General features: G+C 37.5%; 1 protein-coding gene across 1 annotated transcript; it reads right to left on the reverse strand.

Annotated features, from left to right (window-relative positions):
- Positions 1-13,886: 13,886 nt before the first annotated feature.
- LOC146002584 (larval cuticle protein A2B-like) lies at positions 13,887-21,146 on the reverse strand. The gene is made up of 3 exons (XM_083140524.1): positions 21,082-21,146; positions 17,746-17,832; positions 13,887-14,242 (listed from the first exon to the last, which is right to left on the reverse strand). The coding sequence occupies exons 1-3, from the start codon at positions 21,094-21,096 to the stop codon at positions 13,913-13,915; spliced, it is 432 nt and encodes a 143-aa protein (XP_082996650.1). The 5' UTR covers positions 21,097-21,146; the 3' UTR covers positions 13,887-13,912.
- Positions 21,147-21,367: the final 221 nt, after the last annotated feature.

Consider the following 21,367-nt stretch of genomic DNA (forward strand, 5'->3'; position numbering starts at 1 on the left):
AAAGGTACAAGAGCTCATTTTTTTTCTTTGTGCACACCCAAATATAAAGTTCTAGCTACGCCTATGATTCACATATTTCTATAAATGCTCGTGGAGGTTGTCTCACTCACTCTACTTCAATTGCAAGAATGGCAACTTTAACCGAGGCCATAAAAGTATCCCTTCACTTCCTTTACATTGTCCCTTGAACTTTCTTGCAGTGGTTAACTTAATATTACAAATAAACAACTTTAAAACAGCCAACGAAAACCATAGAACTGTAAAATTTCATCTCATGAGATTAACATTTTTATCTCCAATAGATGGCAGATGTAAACAGATATTAATGTTATATCTATGACATTTTTTTAGCAGTCACACACAGTGTCCTCTTAGTAAATAGGAATTTCAAATATTTAATCAATTATTTCCAGTTAAAACGTCAATCTCCTTAAAGTAATATTTTCGGTACATTATTCTGAATGTTTGAATCACTTGATTATAAAAATCGTGACATTTTCCTGATTTTTCGGGGAAAAGAACTCTTCGTTATCCTTAGACAATTGGATTTCAAAGTCTTTTTCCGTTTCTTATAAAATGGTTAATATTTCATAATCGGACCGCAGTCAGCTAATCGCACCAACATTTTAGAAATTTTGACTATTTTCTTTACTGATGAAATGTAAAGAGTGCACTCTAAAGATAAGTTGCTGGGACATATAAATACAAAGGACCACTTCCATCTCATACTGCATATTTTACGTAATTGAGTGTGTTGTGCGTGTGTATGCACGCACATAGCTATTATTAATCCATATTTTGAAAAAAAATATTACAATTTCAAGCATCGGTATCTGTATCGGTATTGGTATCGGTATTGGCTTTGGTATCGATATCGGTATTGGTATCGGTATCGGTATTGGTATCGGTATGGGTATTGTTATCGGTATCGGTATCGGTGTTGGTATTGATATCTGTATCGGTATCAGTATTGGTATCGGTATCGGTATCGATATTGGTATCGGTATTGGCAACGGTATCGTTTCTAGTTGGTATCGGCTCAGCCATAGTAAAAATATCTTAATGAAATTCTGTTATGTTCTGCCTTCGTGTTTCCATGCGTAAGCTTGCATGCTTCCGTGACGAGTTCCATGCACGTTACACACATAAGCTGATAATACCGTCTCACTGAAAAAATTCAATATTTTATGCAAGAAGTTTCTTTCTGCGTTGGTACGTTTCCCTTCGAACAGGTTGTATATTCCCGTTATGCATTCTTGAACCGTGAGAATAACTTTCACTGTCTTCCGCAGAAAACAACTCCTCTTCAGTTTCCTCATTTCCACTCTGAATTTTATTCAGGTCGCTCTGAAGTCTCATGATCCAGTTCCTTTCGCTTTCATACTCCGTGGAAGTAGTAAACGAGGATACGGTAATAGTTCGTGGATGATTTTCCTCAAATTGTATGGAACTATCCATGGGCGTATATATAGTTCACGTAAAGGGGAAGGGTTCAACTTTTAGTATGTTTAAGGTTAAAAGATAAAATCGTTTGTTGAGGAAAATATCTTTACATCAAGCATGAAAAAGGCACCTGCAGATATTCAGGAATCCAAGCATTCTCTAGGTTCAAAGAAGCTTTTGGAAATCCTAAATATAAAAAAATAACACTACAGCATGCCAGAGGTTCTTAAGTGATCTCATGTACACACTTGGACAGAGAGGTTATAAAAAGATAGTGGATCACAAAGGGCAAGAGGTAAAGTATTATTATTAGTACATGACACAAGATACTGTCTTATCTTGTTCTGGCAAATATAATTACTATTTAATATTGTAAATATTAAATTATAAATCAACATTTATATCAACAATAGAATGACAAGTAGTTGTGCTGTCTAGTATGTTTGTTTTGTCTTGCGTAGTAGTTGTGGTATGTAGTTTATGTTTATATTGTGTAGTAGTTGTGATGTGTTTGTGTTTATATTGTGTTATAGTTGTGATGTGTTTGTGTGTGTCTTGTGTAGTAGTTGTGCTGTCTAATGTGTTTGTGTTTGTCTTGTGTAGTAGTTGTGGTGTGTTTGTGTTTATATTTTGTTGTAGTTGTGATGTGTTTGTGTGTGTCTTGTGTAGTAGTTGTGCTGTCTAATGTGTTTGTGTTCGTCTTGTGTAGTAGTTCCTCCATTCATATTGGGGGTTAGGCGTAGAGCTGACAATTCTGCACTGTAAAAAAAATGTCAAGAAACAGCAATATAAGGCCATGGATGTTCCCAAGGTAAAATATTCCGGAGGTAAAATAGTCCCCCGTTCGGATCTCCGGGTGGGGACTACTTTGGGAGGTCCCAGGACTAAGGATAAGATCTACGTTAGGAATAAGGATATTAAATTAGGCACCTGGAATGTTCTGAGCCTTTACCGACCTGGGGCATTTCAGTGTACAGTTAATGAGATAGTTAAGTATAAATTAGATGTAGTAGCTGTCCAGGAAATTAGGTGGCCAGGAGAAGGGAATTGTAAAACTAAAAATTATACTTTTTTCTATGGTGGTACTGAAAATCATAATTTTGGAACAGGCTTTTTCATAAATAATAGAATTATCTCTGCTCTTAAAACAGTAGAATTTATTAATGATAGGATATCATATGCAGTTTTACAGGGTAGATGGTGTAAAATTATTTTAATAAACATACATTCACCAACGGAAGATAAAGATGATAATACCAAAGATGATTTTTATACAGAGTTAGAACAGGTATTTGATAAATTTTCTCAGTATGATATGAAAATTCTGTTGGGTGACTGTAATGCACAGATTGGCAAAGAAGAGACATTTAAACCCACGATTGGTAAAGAAAGTCTTCATGAATTAAGTAATGATAATGGTATAAGATTGATTACTTTTGCAACTTCAAAGAATTTAATTGTGAAAAGTACCACTTTTAAACATAAAGATATCCATAAATATACCTAGTCTTCTCCAGATGGTAAAACTCATAATCAGATAGATCATATTCTCATTGATAAGAGAAGGCATACTAGTATAAGTGACGTTCGTACACATAGAGGTGCTGACTGTGCCAGTGACCATTATTTAGTAATTGCTAAATTAAGAGAAAGACTCTCAGTGATAAATCATAAGCAACAAAATCTAAAAGTTCTAAAATTTGATACTGGAAAGTTTACTGATGAAAGAATTAAGAAACATTACCAAATTAAACTGTCAAATAGATTTGATGTTTTGCAGGATTTAAATGATGAATAAAATATAAATGAAACAGACGTAAATAAAAATTGGGAGCACATACGTAATGCAATAGAATCAGCATCATAAATAATAGAATTATCGCGGCTCTTAAAACAGTAGAATTTATTAATGATAGGATATCATATGCAGTTTTACAGGGTAGGTGGTGTAAAATTATTTTAATAAACATACATGCACCAACGGAAGATAAAGATGATAATACTAAAGATGATTTTTATACAGAGTTAGAACAGGTCTTTGATAAATTTTCTCAGTATGATATGAAAATTCTGTTAGGTGACTGTAATGCACAGATTGGGAAAGAAGATACATTTAAACCCACGATTGGTAAAGAAAGTCTTCATGAATTAAGTAATGATAATGGTATAAGATTGATTACTTTTGCAACCTCAAAGAATTTAATTGTGAAAAGTACCACTTTTAAACATAAAGATATCCATAAATATACCTAGTCTTCTCCAGATGGTAAAACTCATAATCAGATAGATCATATTCTCATTGATAAGAGAAGGCATGCTAGTATAAGTGACGTTCGTACACATAGAGGTGCTGACTGTGCCAGTGACCATTATTTAGTAATTGCTAAATTAAGAGAAAGACTCTCAGTGATAAATCATAAGCAACAAAATGTAAAAGTGCTAAAATTTGATACAGGAAAGTTTACTGATGAAAGAATTAAGAAACATTACCAAATTAAACTGTCAAATAGATTTGATATTTTGCAGGATTTAAATGATGATGGAAATATAAATGAAACAGACGTAAATAAGAATTGGGAGCACATACGTAATGCAATAGAATCAGCAGCTAAAGAAAGTATAGGATACCATAAACCAAGAAAAAGTAAGCCATGGTTTGATAATGGATGTCATAATCTAATAGAAATAAGAAATCAGGCTAGACTTAGGTGGTTAAATAACTCTGATGATACAAATGTAAACAATTATAATAGAATAAAGCGAGAAGTTAACCGCACGTTTAGAAGTAAACAAAGAGATTACTTGAAAAACAAAATTAACGAAATTGAAACAAACAGCAAAAATAAAAATATCAGAGATTTATATAAAGGTGTAAATGAATTTAGAAAGGGGTGGCAACCTAAAGTAAACTTGATAAAAGATAAAGACGGTGATTTTCTAGCTGACACAAGCGATATTCTAAATAGATGGAAGAACTACTTTAATGACCTTTTAAATGTTCATGTAGGAGATAAATCAGAAGTAAATGAAGTCCACACAGCAGAACCTTTAGTTCCAGAACCTAACTTGACTGAAGTTAAAGATGCTATTAAAAGGCTAAAGAATAACAAAGCACCTGGCATTGATTTAATACCAGCTGAGTTAATTAAATATGGTGGAAATTCGTTAATATGTCGAATTCATAAATTAATTGTTTAATATGGAATAAAGAAGAAATCCCTCAACAGTGGAAAGAATCCATAATTGTTCCTGTGTTTAAGAAAGGTGATAAAATGAACTGCAATAATTACCGTGGAATTTCTCTACTCTCAACAACATATAAAATATTATCTAACATTCTTTTAACAAGACTAACCCCATATGCTAATGAAATTATAGGTGATTATCAATGTGGATTTAAACGTAACAGATCAACTACAGATCAAATTTTTCACATCAGACAGACACTTGAAAAAAAGTGGGAATATAATCAAAATGTCCATCAGCTATTCATTGATTTCAAAAAAGTATATGACTCTGTCAAAAGAGATAAATTATATAATATATTAGTAGAGTTTGGAATACCTAAGAAGCTTGTTAGTATGATAAAAATATGCACCAGTGAAACATAAAGTAAAATTCGTGTGGGTATTAATATGTCTGACAAATGTACAATTCATGATGGGTTAAAACAAGGAGATGCATTATCTCCATTGCTCTTTAATTTTGCCTTAGAATATGCTGTTAGGAAGGTAAAAGAAACTAAAGAAGGACTAAAATTAAATGGTGTGACTCAGTTGTTAGCATATGCAGATGATGTAGACTTCCTGGGGGATGATGTGAATACAATTAAGAATAATGCTAAAATATTTTTCAAAACTGCTAAAGAGATAGGTTTGGAAGTTAACAAAGAGAAAACTAAATATATGCTTACAGGCCGAAACCAAGTGTTAGGTAATAATCAAAATCTAATTATTGATAACAACTCGTTTGAACCAGTTTCCAAATTCAAATATTTAGGAGTAATATTAACAAATGAAAATTATATTAAAGAGGAAATAAAAAGTAGGCTTCATTCAGGAAATGCATGTTATTTCTCTCTTCATAAACTTTTGTCTTCTCGTTTAATATCTAAGAAACTAAAAGTTAAAATATACAAAACAGTAATTTTGCCTGTAGTATTATATGGATGTGAAACTTGGTCCCTTACATTGAAGGAGGAACATAAATTGAGAGTATTTGAAAATAAGATCCTTAGGAAAATATTTGGACCTAAAAGGGATGAGGAGACAAGTGAGTGGAGAAGGTTACATAAATTAGAACTACATAATTTGTATTCATGTCCAGATATTATTAGAATAATTAAATCAAGACGACTTAGGTGGGCAGGCCATGTGGCACGAATGGGAGAGGAAAGAGGAGTTTACAGGATTCTTGTTGGGAAACCTGATGGTAAGAGACCTGTAGGAAGGCCAAGACGAAGATGGAGGGACAACGTTGAGATGGACCTAAGGGAAATCGGTAGGGATGGAAAAGAGTATATAGAACTTGCTGAAGATAGGGAAAGATGGAAGACCTGTGTTGCTGCAGCCATGAATCTTCGGGTTTAAGAAGGCTAGTTAGTTAGTTAGTTAGTTAGTATGTTTAAGGTTGCTATATTTCATAAGTTAAAATCCCTGAACACTGCTGACCGGAAGCTTGTTGGGGAGCGGGCGGGGTATCTGGACCCGACAAAGTTGTGTGTATGTACTGTACATATCCATTATCACATTCATTACACTTCTTTAAAAAAAAAACAACAGAAAAACAGAAATCCACTTCTAAGTATATCATTAATCTTGCAAATGCTTTTCGGTGTCATAATGAATTAAGCTACTATCTCGCAATGTCGAAACTTTATTTGGGAACTGCGGACTGAACAGTGCCGGCACCCAAACACTGACTGTTTACAGTAAACAGCTTAGTATGCAATGGAAGAGATTTGCAACTGAAATTCAGTGCTGCTAGCAGACGTCGGCGCTATCGTGAAGTTTGACTTTGCAGCATCTTCTTGTAACTCAATAACTATTGTATTATCGAGAAGGAGCGGTTCAATGTACCGTTCGATTGTTTAATAAATTGTGCACTTAAATATATTAAATAAAGTTCAGGAAAGCATAGCCTTCGGCATTTCTTCTTTCTCACCCGATTCCAGGACATTTGTACTTCCCGAAGAAACTATTCGGGACACCTTGACAAATTATATCATTATGGAATTATCCCGGACGTACAGCATTCCTAGTTATGATCAGGCCATCAAAATCCAATCTATCAAGCAGATCATCCAACATTTTGGCACACTGTTCCAATGAATATGGTATAGCCATTTCACAATTTTGGAATACGTTGCAATTTTACAATGTGTTGACTGTGTTCAGAGAAATGTGAGTTCAATTCTAGGACAAAATGGTTATAAAATGGACAAAAATGGTTTAGTTTGTAATATTCTTTTGTGTTCTGAGCTGGTCCATTATTCCTCCTATTTGACGGCTTAGTGTTCTATGTCTCAAAAGGTATATTGCCATATTGAACAGTCCATCTTTTGAGGAGCCCAAATTAATGTTACACTGTAAAGCCATTTAGTTAGAACAACTGGTGCTATTTCAAACACCCCACAGGTTACAAATTGAAGAAACTGAAGAGCTATTGAAATGTTTCTCTTGTACTGTTACTTTTCTGTCCATCTCAGGGACGGCGCCAGAAATTTTCGACTGGGTGGGCAGAAGTGCCATATTGATAGATTAGGGTGGGCAGTATAAATGTAAGACCATATATAGTATATGTGTGTATGTAAGTCGTATGTATCACCCTCTCTCTTACACTCCCGATTTTCCTCTTACATCTTTTCCTTTTCCTTATCCTGTTTTCCTCTTTATTCTTTTCTAATCTATCCTCCCATCTTGTTCCATTTCCTTTCGCTTTGTCTTTGATGTACACAATTATTTCAAGGAAGTGTTTAGCATGTGCAGATATACATTCTAACCACATTATTTCATGCATGTTAATACAGTGAAATAAATGTGAATTAGGTTTAAGCTTGTGTTGCAAATACCCGTGCGTCCATTTCGATCTGCAGCCGAGAGATCGGGAGAAGCGTGGCGGGCGGCACTGACGGAGATGCCGACATTTGCGGCCTAAAATGCCCGCTTATTTTTATGGACATATGCAGACATTTATATAAATATTGCAAAACGAGCACTAACCTGTGTTATAAGAGTATGGTTTTAATTTTAGTAGCTTAGTGACTGTATGTGCCGATGATTTTGACACGCCCACCTCTTGTGAAACACGGCGTAGAGGTTTGTTTGGAGAACGTTCTAACGCTGCACCAATATCATCGAGTTTTGCTTCGGTTAGAATCCGTCGTTTTTGCTTAGGTGTTTTAAAATTTAACGATACAGTTTCTCGTAATTTAAGGACAAGATGTCTAACCGTATCTCTGTGTGGAGTTGAAACATATGGGAATTTCTGTACAAATTACCTACACACGTCTCGACACGAGTTTGTTTTCACGTAGGTACGTGTCATACATAAAAAAAATCTTTGTTCTAACGTGAATCTTGCGGCTGGCATTCCTATCGTCTCACTGACACGTCACACATACACACTACAATAACACAAACAAGTAACTGCAAGTAACCAAGAATAACACTCTTGCGCACAGTACGAAATTAACACGCTCTTGGTTTACATTGCTCGCCACTATATTTACAACTCTGTCTTCATCTAGTCGCGAAGAAACAAAAAACTCGAGCTCGGAGATTTCGGATTGCAAGGAAGCTCACGAACACTATTGACTTTTAACGGTTTCTTCTACAGCGTAATCTTGATACAGTGTTGCACATTCAAAACCTCCAAACGATCCCCTTCGGCACAAAACTCTTTCAAGGATATAAACTTAAGCAGGACGTTACTGGTCAAAACTATGATTAAAATGTTTTATTATCTGTGGCTCTTAACATCGTTTCTAAAGCGTATTTTTTTGTGTATATAAGAGCAGAACTTGGATGAATTACAGAAGAACTTTTGCGTGTTATAACACAGGTTAGTGATCGTTTTGCAATATTTATATAAATGTCTGCATATGTCTATAAAAATAAGCGGGCATTACAGGCCGCAAATGTCGGCATCTCCGTCAGCGCCGCCCGCCACGCTTCTCCCGATCTCTCGGCTGCAGATCGAAATGAACGCACGGTACAAGGCACATACTTGATTTTATGATATTCGGCGACAGTGATAGATTGATTTGATTGGTTGATTTATTTGCTTTATTTTACTTCGCTTTTTGTGCCACTTTTGGCTAATTTGCGAAGATGGGGATGAGTGATGACATGATGAAATTGATGAATGAAAACTCACTCACAAACATCCATGCCCAGGCCGGGATTCGAACCCAGGACCGCGTCGTAGCGCGATGTGCTAACCACTCCACCACGGGACCCGGAACGACAGTGATAGAAAGTGCGATGGTAGACAATCGTGAAGTTTCTCGTAATTGAAGACATGTTCCTGAGCATAGTATTTTCATCGTATAAGTTTTTGACTAAAAGAGTTTTCTTACTCCTTTGGGGATCACTTTTCTTAGCTTACAAGGTTTGCACAACTGACAAATCTATCTGAATGTTTTTAGTAGCGGCGATCGGATGCCAACATTTGAGGGGCAAGGACAATATACTTTTTCTTGATAGAAAAGGCTTAGCATAAAGAGGACATAGTGCGGGTGCAAAAAGTGGCAAAATGTGAGGGGGTGAACTGCATCCCCCACTTCCCGCTCCTCCTAATCGCCGCCACTGCATGTTTGGATTAAAATGAACGTCTTATTAGGAATGATTTAAAACACACACGGAAATCCAATTCTTTGTTCATTGTCCATGAAGTATTCCTAGGCTAATGAAAGGCTATTTTGACAAAATATCACTCATATGTAATAAACAAGTGAGATTGAAAAATCTGTTCAGAATTGAAGAGATTATTAGCTAAATTGATATTCGTTTTCTGAACTCTCATGTATCTAATGCGGGAGAAGCAACACAACACACGTATGGTTACATGAACTTTTTTGAGGTAACAAAATTATTTAGGAAAAAGGAATTCATCGAAGTTGATCACCGTAACAGCAATAATTCATCTATTTTTTATAGATGACTTGGGTTGTATGGCATGACCATTTCGAATACACTAGATTGTCAACCTGTGCAGCATACCCTGGAAACTTAATTCTTTCAGGGTAACGAGTCCCTGGAGCCTGGAACCACTGTCAAAGTAATAATTTATGTGGGTTTGTATTTTGAGTGTCAGAATGTATTTGTTTTCGCCCATCTAATCACAATTGAAATGACTTAAAATATAACAAATCAACAACGACTTACTCTTCCAAAAATGGAGTTTCATTAGCTCATACCTCTTAGAAAGTTGAGGTGGTAGTTTCAATTGCACAGCTTTTCATTAGTGGATCAAGCCAGCTAATTCCGTGAACAATGACGTTATTTTCCGAAAGTCTCAAATATTTGTCTCAGGCAATCACCCTCTTAAAATGGACGCATCTTCTGTGATGATAAAATGACACGTTTGGTGCGAGTTCTTTCTGTATATTTTTTCCCCAATGGATAGACGTCATGTGTTGGACTCCCCCCTCTTCTGGTGGAAGCACAATGCACACTGGTTCGGACTACACGTTAAACTGTAGGTTTAGTCCCGATTAGCCCATCTGAGCATAGAAGTGGGCTTAAAAACAAACTAACAAAATCGTCTTCTGGATACTTCGTGACATAACTTTTTTTCTTTACTTCAGCTGCATCTGCAGATTCTGTCAACATTTTCGTCTGATTCGTGTGGCAAACTTTGTGTGTCGAAAGAGGATAAATATGATAAGCCAGGCATTAGCAATTGAATAATTCTGTAGCTTTTTCCATACATAAGTGGTTTATTAAAATGTATTCACTTCGGTATTGTAGTGATTATTGTGATTCGTTCTTATTAGTAGAATGAACATAAAGTTGATATTTCGCATACCATATTGATATTTGAAGATGACAGGTATATAAAAATTGTAATGAAATAAAAAAGAAGTACACTTCTGGAATTTCAATGCAGAGTTAATTAAGACTATACTATACTCTCTAGCAACCCGAAGGTTTATGGCTGCAGAAACACAAGCCTTCCATCTGTTTCTATCCGGGGCAAGATCAATCCAATCTTTCCTATCCTTACCAATTTCTTTTATGTCTATCTCAACGTTATCCCTCCATCTTCGCCTTGGCCTTCCTACTGGTCTCTTACCATCAGGTTTCCCAACAGGAATCCTGTAAACTTTTCTTTCCTCTGTCATTCCTGTCACGTGGCCTGTCATCTAAGTCTTTTTGATTAAATTATTCTAACAATAATAACAATAATATTTGGAAATAATTTATTGTGTTGCTGGAGAATTAACGCTAAGATGATGTTTTTATTTGTTTATTTGGAAATTATTTTAACCATACCCAGGCTGGGATTTATATACGTATGTGGAGGCCCGGAGCTTACAGCACCAAGACCTCACTCCAATCCCCTCTACACAGTTTCAGTTATAACTTCTTCCCAAGTTACATGGTGTGGTTTGTTATTATATTTTTACCACATCCGAAGTACCTATTTTTTCATTATGTGGTACTTTTCAAAGCAGTCTTTCCCAGTGAAGGCCCGGAGCTGCAGTCCTCAAGTTCACCCTAAATTCTGATCTAATCTTGATCATACCCTGCAAAATTTTGAGCCTCCAAAGCCTACTAGCTGCTTTTAATCATGGAAGTTTTCATTTGATCACAGTTTTTGTTTCAATAGCTCTAGTAATTACTTTCACTTTCTAATGAGACAATTAGCTTTATATAAGATGATATGTGAAAATTTCTAGCATAGATAATATTCAAAAGTAAAATGTACATGTTATGAACACCAGAATACACTTATTTATTGAATCATTCATATATATCTAAGTATATGTACTTATTGAATTTGATAGGGTGGGCAATCGGGTTGGCACAGGAATTTTTGGGTGGGCGTTTGCCCACCCGTGCCCACCCGTGTCGCCGTCCCTGGTCCATCTTGTGTCAAAGAACTTGAGAACGTAACGGTGTTTCCCTGGTTTTCTTGCGTTGCGTTTTTAAGAAAGCATATTCAATTAAGTGGACTCAAGGGGAAAAATATAACTGATTTGACATTCCCAATGCAGTTTCTTATCGCAGAAATTCCAAAACTATCAGAAAATTACAGACATTTGGTTTTCGCCCCATCTGGTGTGTGAAATTACGTAATTTCCTTCCCATTCGTATCCTATACGTATCTAATTTAGGAGAATATAAAAGGTCCGAAAACATTTTTATGAACAAACGGATAAATAAGGTAATCTGGTAATTTTACTGAACCAAAGGGGGGGGGTTGGACCCGTTGAACCCCCCTTAAATACGCCCTTGCAGTTAATATTTATCTTGTCTAGTCTTACGGCGGGCGACAAACATGCTGCCAAGGGAAGTGGGGAGTTGTGGATACGCCACGGACCAACCAGACAACAGTAGTGGCGCTGAGACTTACGAATTGGCGGGAAGAAGTACTACGTGAACCTCGTTCTACAGGCTGCTGCGTTTCTTATCGCGCTTGATTGGTCGCTTCCCCGCCCCCACTTCCCGTGTCAACATGTAGGGCGCCCGCCGTAAGACTTGACAAGAGCTATAGATAAGTAGTAAACGTGATTCATGGATTGATTTAAAATGGCTCTTCATCATTTTCTGTCAGGACAAAGACTAACGGTTCACAGCTATGTTTATTTAAGAAAACTGGACGACATTTTGTAATGATGGAACTTGAAATCGGATAAATAATAAAAAAAGTGGTGGTGAGTATATATCTTTATTGGAAAGGAATGCATACGATTCTCACAAGAGTTGCAATTATAAAATCAGAAATGAATATGTTAATAATGTAATGCTATTATATCAGAATTTGGTGGCTGCCATGTTTGAATTCAATACGGTGTTCAATGAAAACTTTACATTTTGGGGGGGATTTTTTTGTATACTATACTCTGTGCCGGTTATCTCTGGAGCAAGGCAGCGTAGAGCTGCAGAGAAGGGGTTGTAAATCGAGTGGGCAGAGCGAAGCTGTTTCGAAGGCTGATAACTGCCGTCGCTTTCCCCCTCCACGCAATCCTGTTCCATCTCACGTGTACAGTGGTTGAACCGTCTCGCATCAGTACTTGCGCAGATTCTTGTTTTCGTTCTCTTGCTACAGAGATAACGGGACAGAGTATATGCAGGGAGGTCGAAATTCCAGTTTTCTGCTTTACACTACTTGTTTTAAACGATTTGGATACATTTTTATCTAAAATTAATTAGTTAATACTTAGCTTCAATTTGCAATTGGGAAAATTAGCAGAAAATGGTATTTCGATTGAGTTGGTGTTTTAGTTCACTTTATGCAACTTAAGGCTGGACTTCCAGTTTAAACTGGGATCCGAACCACTATGTGAATCCACCGGTCGTCGAACCCGGGACATCTTGATTACAAGGCGACGACGCTACCACTGCGACATTGTAGAGGACTTAAAGGTATTTCGAATTAAGCAGACACACATACACACGCACACAGACAGACACCAACGTTTCAGAGAGTTCTTCTGTCTCCGTCTTCAGATAGTGTAGATATACCCGAACACAGGATTGTCTGGATGCTAGAGTGCTGCAGCAAGAGGTTATCGCTCGAGTGGCAGTAGTTCGCACGAACGACGCTAGATGGAGTACTCTTCGCTCTTCATGACCTTAAGAGCAAAATACGCTCGACAAGGCTAAACGAGATGTATGCACTCGAATCCCGGTAGTACACACATAACCGTAATTTGTCTGTGGTAGTTGGCCCTCAAATATGGATCGCGAAGGGAAAGACAAGTGGAATGAAACATAAGTGAACATATACACACTATCTTACCAATACACAATGATATATGAAAATGAAATAGATTATTGTGGGCTGAAACTACCAAGGCGCATATTTTACATTATGTGTCTATGATTATTGTCACATTAGAGTGATATTCCATTGTATACGCTCGAGGGTGAAAGACTCGACTGATTACTAGCGAACGAAAGAGGTCTTACGCAGGACTATAATTCGCACTAGTAGACCTGCTTTCACAGCAAATTGAAATAAAATTCTGGTTGTACTTTAAATGCTGGTGTATATATTTTCTTTTAATGCTTTCTGTAGATATACATTGTGTTAAATTCTGTAATTTCTATTAGCGAGTTGATAGCAATAATTAAAGCCCGCCATCTATTGAGAAGTAAATTAAATGGCCTTAATGATAATTATTTTCATTTCAGTGATTTTTCCCTGCATTCATCCTACCGACAATGTCATGAATTAAATCAGCACGTTAAATGAATCAAGTTTATTCAAGCATAATGAAATATTTATTGACAGAAACTTACAAAACAAGTTGTGGATAAGGAGCGTAAACATACTGTTGACCCGCGTAGCCATGGGAAAAATGTCCCACGTTGACAACTGTTGGAGCAGGGCTGACCACGTTAGCCTTGGCAGGAGGCGGATGGGCCTTGGAAGCCTGCTTCTTGACCACGGCGTTGAAGCCGTTCTTTCCGTCGGCCGTGTACTCGACCACCCTCACCGAGCCGTCCGGCTCCACTAGGCTGTACCGGCCCTTCACGACGTCGCCGTCGCGGCTCTCCACGTGGCTCTTAATGTCCCCCGTCCTGTCGTCCCTCACGGCATAGTCGTAAGCGTAGCCAATCGGTTCCTGCAAGTAAAGGACTTCATCAGGAGCAAGGCAGTTTTGCGTTCCTCTGAAGATCTAAAATAACGTCAAAGTGCTATTGTGTCCCCTAATCAACAGTCTTAGTTAAGAATTTCAAGTATTTTAAATAAATGCACAGTGTTGCAAGTTACCATAAAATTACAATATTCTACCGTTAAAAGTTTATAGTCTGGCCGTTAATTTATCAAAACAAAATGCAACCTTGTTTCTTCGTGACTGTAACCTCTGTGTGCTGTGGCTAAAATTTTCCCATTGGGAATAATAAACACAGACGTACAGCCTGACATGTTACAGGCAATGTGTTATGTATACACACACACAAGCACACACACACACAAACACACATACACATACAGGATGCGGCAGCGTTCATAGCATAATTTGAAGTCACAATTATACACTTACCAGTTAATGACTGAATATGACCCCTGGCAAATGAGTACACCTGCGTGTCACACATTCTTCCAAACGGCGTCGGACGCTGTCCATTGCTTGTTCTAGCATCCTTGTCGGGATACTGGTGACGATATCTCTGATGCGATCCTTCAGTACCAAGATCGTGATTGGACGTGCTTGAAACACTTCTTGTTTAAGAAAACCCCACGAGAAGAAGTCGGACGAAAACGAATTCAGGTCACCATAACGGGAAATCACTTTCTGTGGACAGGTTTCTAGCAAGAAATCTACCTCACTTCACAGTGTAACAAACAACAACTGAAGCACAGTACTGCAAAAGGTAATTCATGCACAGTATATCGACACTCTTGCCAGTCGCACACTGCTGCCAGCATCATAGACACTGCCTACTCAAATAATTATATGAACATTGCCACATCTTGTGTAAGAATGTTCCATAAAGAGAGATAATGATTTTAAATTGCAATTGTGGATACTATAAATGTACGTATTTTCAAGAACTGAATCGTTATAATTACATTATTACGGTGAACGATGAAAGAGCCGGTAATACGTACAAGGGCTGACCCAAAAGTAATGAGACTAATTCTGGAACAATCGTTTTATTGAAGCTGGGCTCAAACACACTTAATATTCTTCAAGGTAGGATCCTTGAGCGTCCATACAGCGGTTCAAGTGTTGCTGTCACAGCGCAGGAAGTCTTCTCCTGAGATGCCCTTCAGAGCACTTGTTGAGGCTGCTTGGTCTTTTTCGATTGTCCAAAAACAGTGTCCTTTCAGGCCGAATTTGAGGCTCGGGACCAAAAGGAAGTCGGCCGGGGCCTGTTCCGGAATGTACGTTGTGTGGGGAATCATTGCCAAAATTTTCGTACCAGAAATTCCCTCACTTGCAGCTATGAGTGAGATGGCGCGTTGTCCTGGTGGAGAAACCAGGTGTCTCTGCGAGCGAATCTTTTTCTCAAGCTATCGAGTACCTGCGGGTCGGCAGTTCTGGACGAAGATGGGCGTTATGAGCGTTGTTCGTTCTCTCCTCGAATTCTGTTACTACTTTGAACGCCTTGTGCACTGCACACTTGTGCTTTCGTTAATGTCTCGTTCCCATAGGCTTATGGTCGCATGTAGAGGGGGGTTTCTAGGGTTCAACCCCCCCCCCGAAACATCTGACATGTTGGATTAATGGAAGTTCAGAAACCATAATCTGTAACTTATTTTCAAAACCTTTTTGAAACACAAAAATTCGAGACAATGTTGAAACGATCGAGCTAGAATTTCCATACATTTGGAATTCTGAAACTTGAGTGAAACAGGATTTATTCTCGGAATCACAGCCCACCCTCGAGCCCTCCATTTTCACTTCTGCTGTCCTCTTTCCAGTGTTGTTCCTGCGTCACAAGGAATAGAATGAAAATTCCCTTATGATTGTCCCAAAATTCCCTTTCCAACTTTTAAATTCCTTGTCTGATAAAGTCGAAAATCCCCCTCGATGGGAGTTCAAACATAGCGCGTTACGTTCGCGATTGAGGTTACAATCCATGCACCAGGCTAAGTTTTTAAAGAGAATAACTGGTACCGCACTAATCAAAATTCCAAAAATTAAGTTTTAAGGTCAAACAACAAAAACTTTGATTAAAATCTGTATCTACCTTCTAGAGCTTTTTCTTGCAGGTATCTTAAAATTTAATAACAAAGTATAATAATTGTGCATTTCAGTACACACTGTATGAAACGTAAAAAAAAAAAAACTTGTGTTGGATATTCACTCATCTGCTGAATTGAGTAACCCCTCAAGGATATAACAATAACAATAACAACAACACTAATAATAATAATAATTTTTATTATTATTATTATTGAATAAAATTGTTTCATTATTATGAAATATTAATTATTATTGTTACTATTTCCATTATTCAAATTTCTGGCGACGCCAATGGGAACAATTATGAATGCACCCCCGAAAATTTTTCCTGCCTACGGCCATGCTGATAGGCTTGTCTTAATATTTCAAGAGTGTCTGTCACGGGTTTACCGACCGCTGCTCCAAACTGCACTGCATTTTTGACCGTGACACTAAAACACTTTGCTGACGATCCGAACCCTGGAACGGCTCGGAAGGAACAGAGTTGCATCAGACCATATAACTCACATCCCCCACCAACAGTCCTGCCCAATAGACCCACTCCCAGACTCTTCTGACTGGCCCACCAAAAATTGTCTAATTACTTTTGGGACAGACTTTTTACTTTATTTTACTTTAACATGAATCTACCTGAATTTCTTACGGTACGGATGGCAATCCATATCTTATAATAAACCACCAGTGAAATTATTGTTTTAAGTCAGTTTAATTGCTGCACTCAAATTTTGCACTGCTTTTCTTAGCATCTGAATATATGTGAATACAAGTAATGTTTTTACAGTCTATGATATTTGAGTAATATTTAAAATGACACCCATCTTCGTTTAAGGTACAGGTTCAGCATTAGCCTGAAGCAACTGAGAAAATGTGCTTAAAGTTGTTGGATAGTGAATTATTAATGTCCAATCTTCACACCTCCTTCCCCCGTGGCCGAGTGGTTAGAACATCACACTACGACGTCATGGGTTCCGGGTTCGAATTCTTTCCTGGGCATGGATATTTGTGAATGTTTATTCATTAATTTCATCATATCATAACTCATCCCCATCTTCGTAATTAGCCAAAAGTAAAATAAAGCAAATCAATCAAACATCTCCTTCTATCAGAGACCTTCGTTGCCACTAGCTCTCCTTACAAAATTTCAGAACTTTTCAATACGTAATAAACATCAACCGCTTCGTAAGTAAAGAATGTCTTAAGTGGCATTGTTCGTTGCTGATTAGGTTAGGTTAGGTTAGGTGAGACTGGATGACTATACGCGTACTAAAATATGTTATTAATATTCTCCTATTAACTGTTCGCCATTCATTTGGAGTTTCGAAAATGATGGTGAAAGTGAAAAGCATAATAGAATTAGAAAGATATACCAAAGTGAACCCTAATATTAATTCGCCTTTGCCGACTAAGGTAGATTCTATTGTTGTACTTACGTAGTCATTTTGTTCCGCATCATTTTCCACAACAGGGGCGGGTGATATCGCGTTGCCACAAGCCAACAATGAAGACAACAATATAACCTGCATAAAAATCAACATTGTTAATAGGAACGAACATATATAATTACAGCGTGGGCCAACCTAAACCTTCCCCCCGTTAAATTGTGTGAGATTTATTTCACTATTACGTCGCTTTTACAAATCTTAGCTATCATGAATCTTACTGAGTATGAAAGGTTTTTTCCTACCTACCGAGTTGCACGTTAAGTAGCCGGGTTGTCGGTGTTAAGGAATGAGTGTTAGTTTTTTTTAATGATGGTTCCATGATTTTGCGTATGAGTCAATGAAACCTATTAACCTCTGTGAGAAATATATTTGATTTCTTTCCTTGGAACCCAGTATCAAATTTTAAGATGCTATTGACTGTGGTCCTACAGATACGAAGATAATCCAGTTAGGAAATACAGTAAAACCTCGTTAATCCGGACTAATAGGGGTTAGGTTGACCGGTTTAACGAAAGTCCGGAATAACTGAAATAACCTAAAAGAACAGTATAAAGTGCATTAAAACTTAATTTATAGCAACAAACACGTTTATTGTGGTGTATTTAAAGGGCATAGGCCTAAATACACTATACAGTACAGTACAAAGTCTGCGGGAAACATAATTTCATCAGTGGTTGACTGCCTTTTCTTTGGGAAGTTCTCTTGTTGACTTCTAGCCACATTTAAAACCTTGCATTCTGCTTTTCCTTCTTTTTTTTTCCTTTTGCCTGTCCGGATTAAGCAAATTCCGGCTTATCGGGGTCCGAATTAACGAGTTTTTACTGTACACTATTTTCCCTATGTACAGAACATAACCCAAGTTGTTTGCCACCTGGCAAGTTGTACGTTCAGTTAGCAAAGGTGGTGGACTGATACAATTGATTTCCATAATAAGGAGTTTCCACTGTTCGACAAAGAAAAATACCGTCAACTTTCCTCTTGGAGCAAAAATTGGTATTGCATTCATTGCATTCATTTTAACCCTTACTACATAGGAAAGATAATTCCAGAAATATGATTGTCAAGTGTGAGAGGGTGGAGAAATTGCTTGCTATTTTTATTAATGCCATGTTTTACACCCTGGACGAAGGATAATGCCGCTACACCCCTTCTAGGTATAGATTTATATTGCATTGACTAACTAGTTTTAACGTGTTCAATGTACTAAATTCAAGTTGTTTTCACCTGGAAAATTTATCATGAAGTAAGGAGGAGCAGGGGGCGGAGGCGGAGGGGAGATCTTCATGATGTTAATTTCAAAAATGTTTTTTCTACGTTCTACATTTTGATGATTCATTATCCAATCAAACAAGTTGTTTAAAATATTTCAAATACGGTTAACCACATTTTTAAACTACAACTCGTTGCACGATACTGAGAAACGGCCCAGTCTAGGTGAGAAGCTTCAGTGCAGCTTGTCACATCACTTCGGTATGAAAGTTTATATTTATTTCTGGAGTTTAGTTTGCAAGTGAAAAGTGTCGCTTGTGGCTTGTCACTTCGTTCTAAAAGCTTCCTAACTCCAAAAGGGATTGCCAGAGATGTCGCTTTTCCCTACACTCCACAAATCGTTTATCGTTTTGCAACAGACGAAGCTCAACACTTTCTGCGACATCATCACGAGATATTCATTTTTGTATTGTCTTTATTTGGTTCACTCTACTACTTTCCTCGATTATGGGCATGAATTAATAATTTGTAAAGTAGATATTGTAATAACCATAATGAAATTCCCATGCTTTAATAAGGTTGGTTGATTTCTTGGTTGGTTTGGTGTTCTAAGTCCACAGTTTCAAGTGGGATTCGAACAGATATACACCGAGTATCGAACCCGGGACCTCTTGATTACAAGGCAATGACGCTAACACTACACCATCAGGGAGGCCCCACTGTACTAAGGCTTCGAAACAATGACCTCAGTAACACGGCATCGTAAACCACTTAGCCACAGATGCCTGCTTGGTCTACGATACTGATTGATCTGAATTAGAATTATTTGCGTGTGTCGACACATTAGGCCATTTTGCACCCTTCAATGTATGCGAGGAAGATCTCCTTATGTAACACTTTTACCTCAAAATTAAAAATAATAAAAATAAAACAGAGGTGCAAGAAGCCCCTTTAGAAAGCTTAAAAATGCAGGTTGAAAATAGACCTGCATAGATGATAACCCGAACCATATACAGGGTGGGTGTATCATAAGTAATAGCCAAAACTGACACAGTTGAAAGTACACGATAATAGAAGGAAAAAGTTCTCAGTAAACATGAGTCTGCAAACGAGCCGTTTTAGAGATAATTGCGAATGTGTGGTTACAAGCCGCCACTGACCTCATTGTTTGTAAACGTCGTCCTAGTTGGTAAAATGCTAATAATGTGTGCGAATGTGTGGTTAGAAGCCGTCACTGATTGCATTTTGTAAACACCGAGTGCTTTACTCCTTGCGCGTTCCGAGGTTTGCTCTTTGTTTACAAAACAGAACATTTCCGAGAGGTGGCGTTGTAATCAAACAAGATGGATACAATCAGTACAGAGAACTAGACATGCTTGTGAACAATTCCGAAATGAACCGGGAGTGTTCGAAAGAATTCGAAACTCAATGCGGAATCGCGTACAGTAATTGCATCCAGATGCAAGGATGACACTTTGAACACCTGCTTTAACAGGTACGAGTGTACAGCAATTGTAACATGTAACATACTAACGTTTGTTCAAGTAAGTATAATGTTCAATAAAAGCAACGAGTTCTCCAATGACTTTTCTTAGTGCATTATTAGCATTTTGTCAACTAGGACGACGTTTACAAACAGTGAAGCCAGTAGTGGCTTGTAACCACACATTCGCAATTATATCGAAAACGGCTCGTTTGCGGCCCCATGTTTAGTGAGACTTTTTTGTTTCTATTATCGTGTACTTTCAACTGTGTCAGTTTGCGATATTACTTATGATACACCCTGTATATCATAAATTACATTGGAGAGAACACATAAATAAGATTTGCCAGGGGGTGATGCTAATAATCAAGAAAATACTCCTTAGGCCTACTAAAAAATATGCCACATAGATGAACGCTATTACTCCCACCTAGTAAAAACGTGCGTTCCATTGTGAGTTTTACTTTCATCTACTACATCTATAATTTACTCTCCTCAAAGCAGTTAAACTGAGGACGAAGTAAATTAATTCAATATTCAAAATACAAATGCAAGTCATTTAATATAAATCTAACTAAAAAAGCAATGGAAAAACAACGAATGCATATCTGCTTATTCAGAAGAAAACCTACCTCATAAACTTGCATTGCTGGAGCAGTTGACAAGCAACTTTTCAACAGTTTTACAACGGCAACTAATTTCCCCCTGTTTATATATGTGTTGAACACACCACAGAGGAAGCGTGATCATCCTGTTCGTGACACACAGCAACCACTCTGCTGCACTGGAGACGAGACGGGAGATGCATCCACAACGCCCTTACCCAGGAACTTCTTGCCGCCAAGAAGTAGAATGCGTAACAATTTATTTTCCTTTTTTAAGAGTTGAGAATTGCATGAGTGTACGTGAACCTCACCC

This window comes from Lepisma saccharinum, chromosome 18 (genome assembly GCF_977018435.1).
Source record: "Lepisma saccharinum chromosome 18, izLepSacc3.1, whole genome shotgun sequence".
NCBI lineage: Eukaryota > Metazoa > Arthropoda > Insecta > Zygentoma > Lepismatidae > Lepisma > Lepisma saccharinum.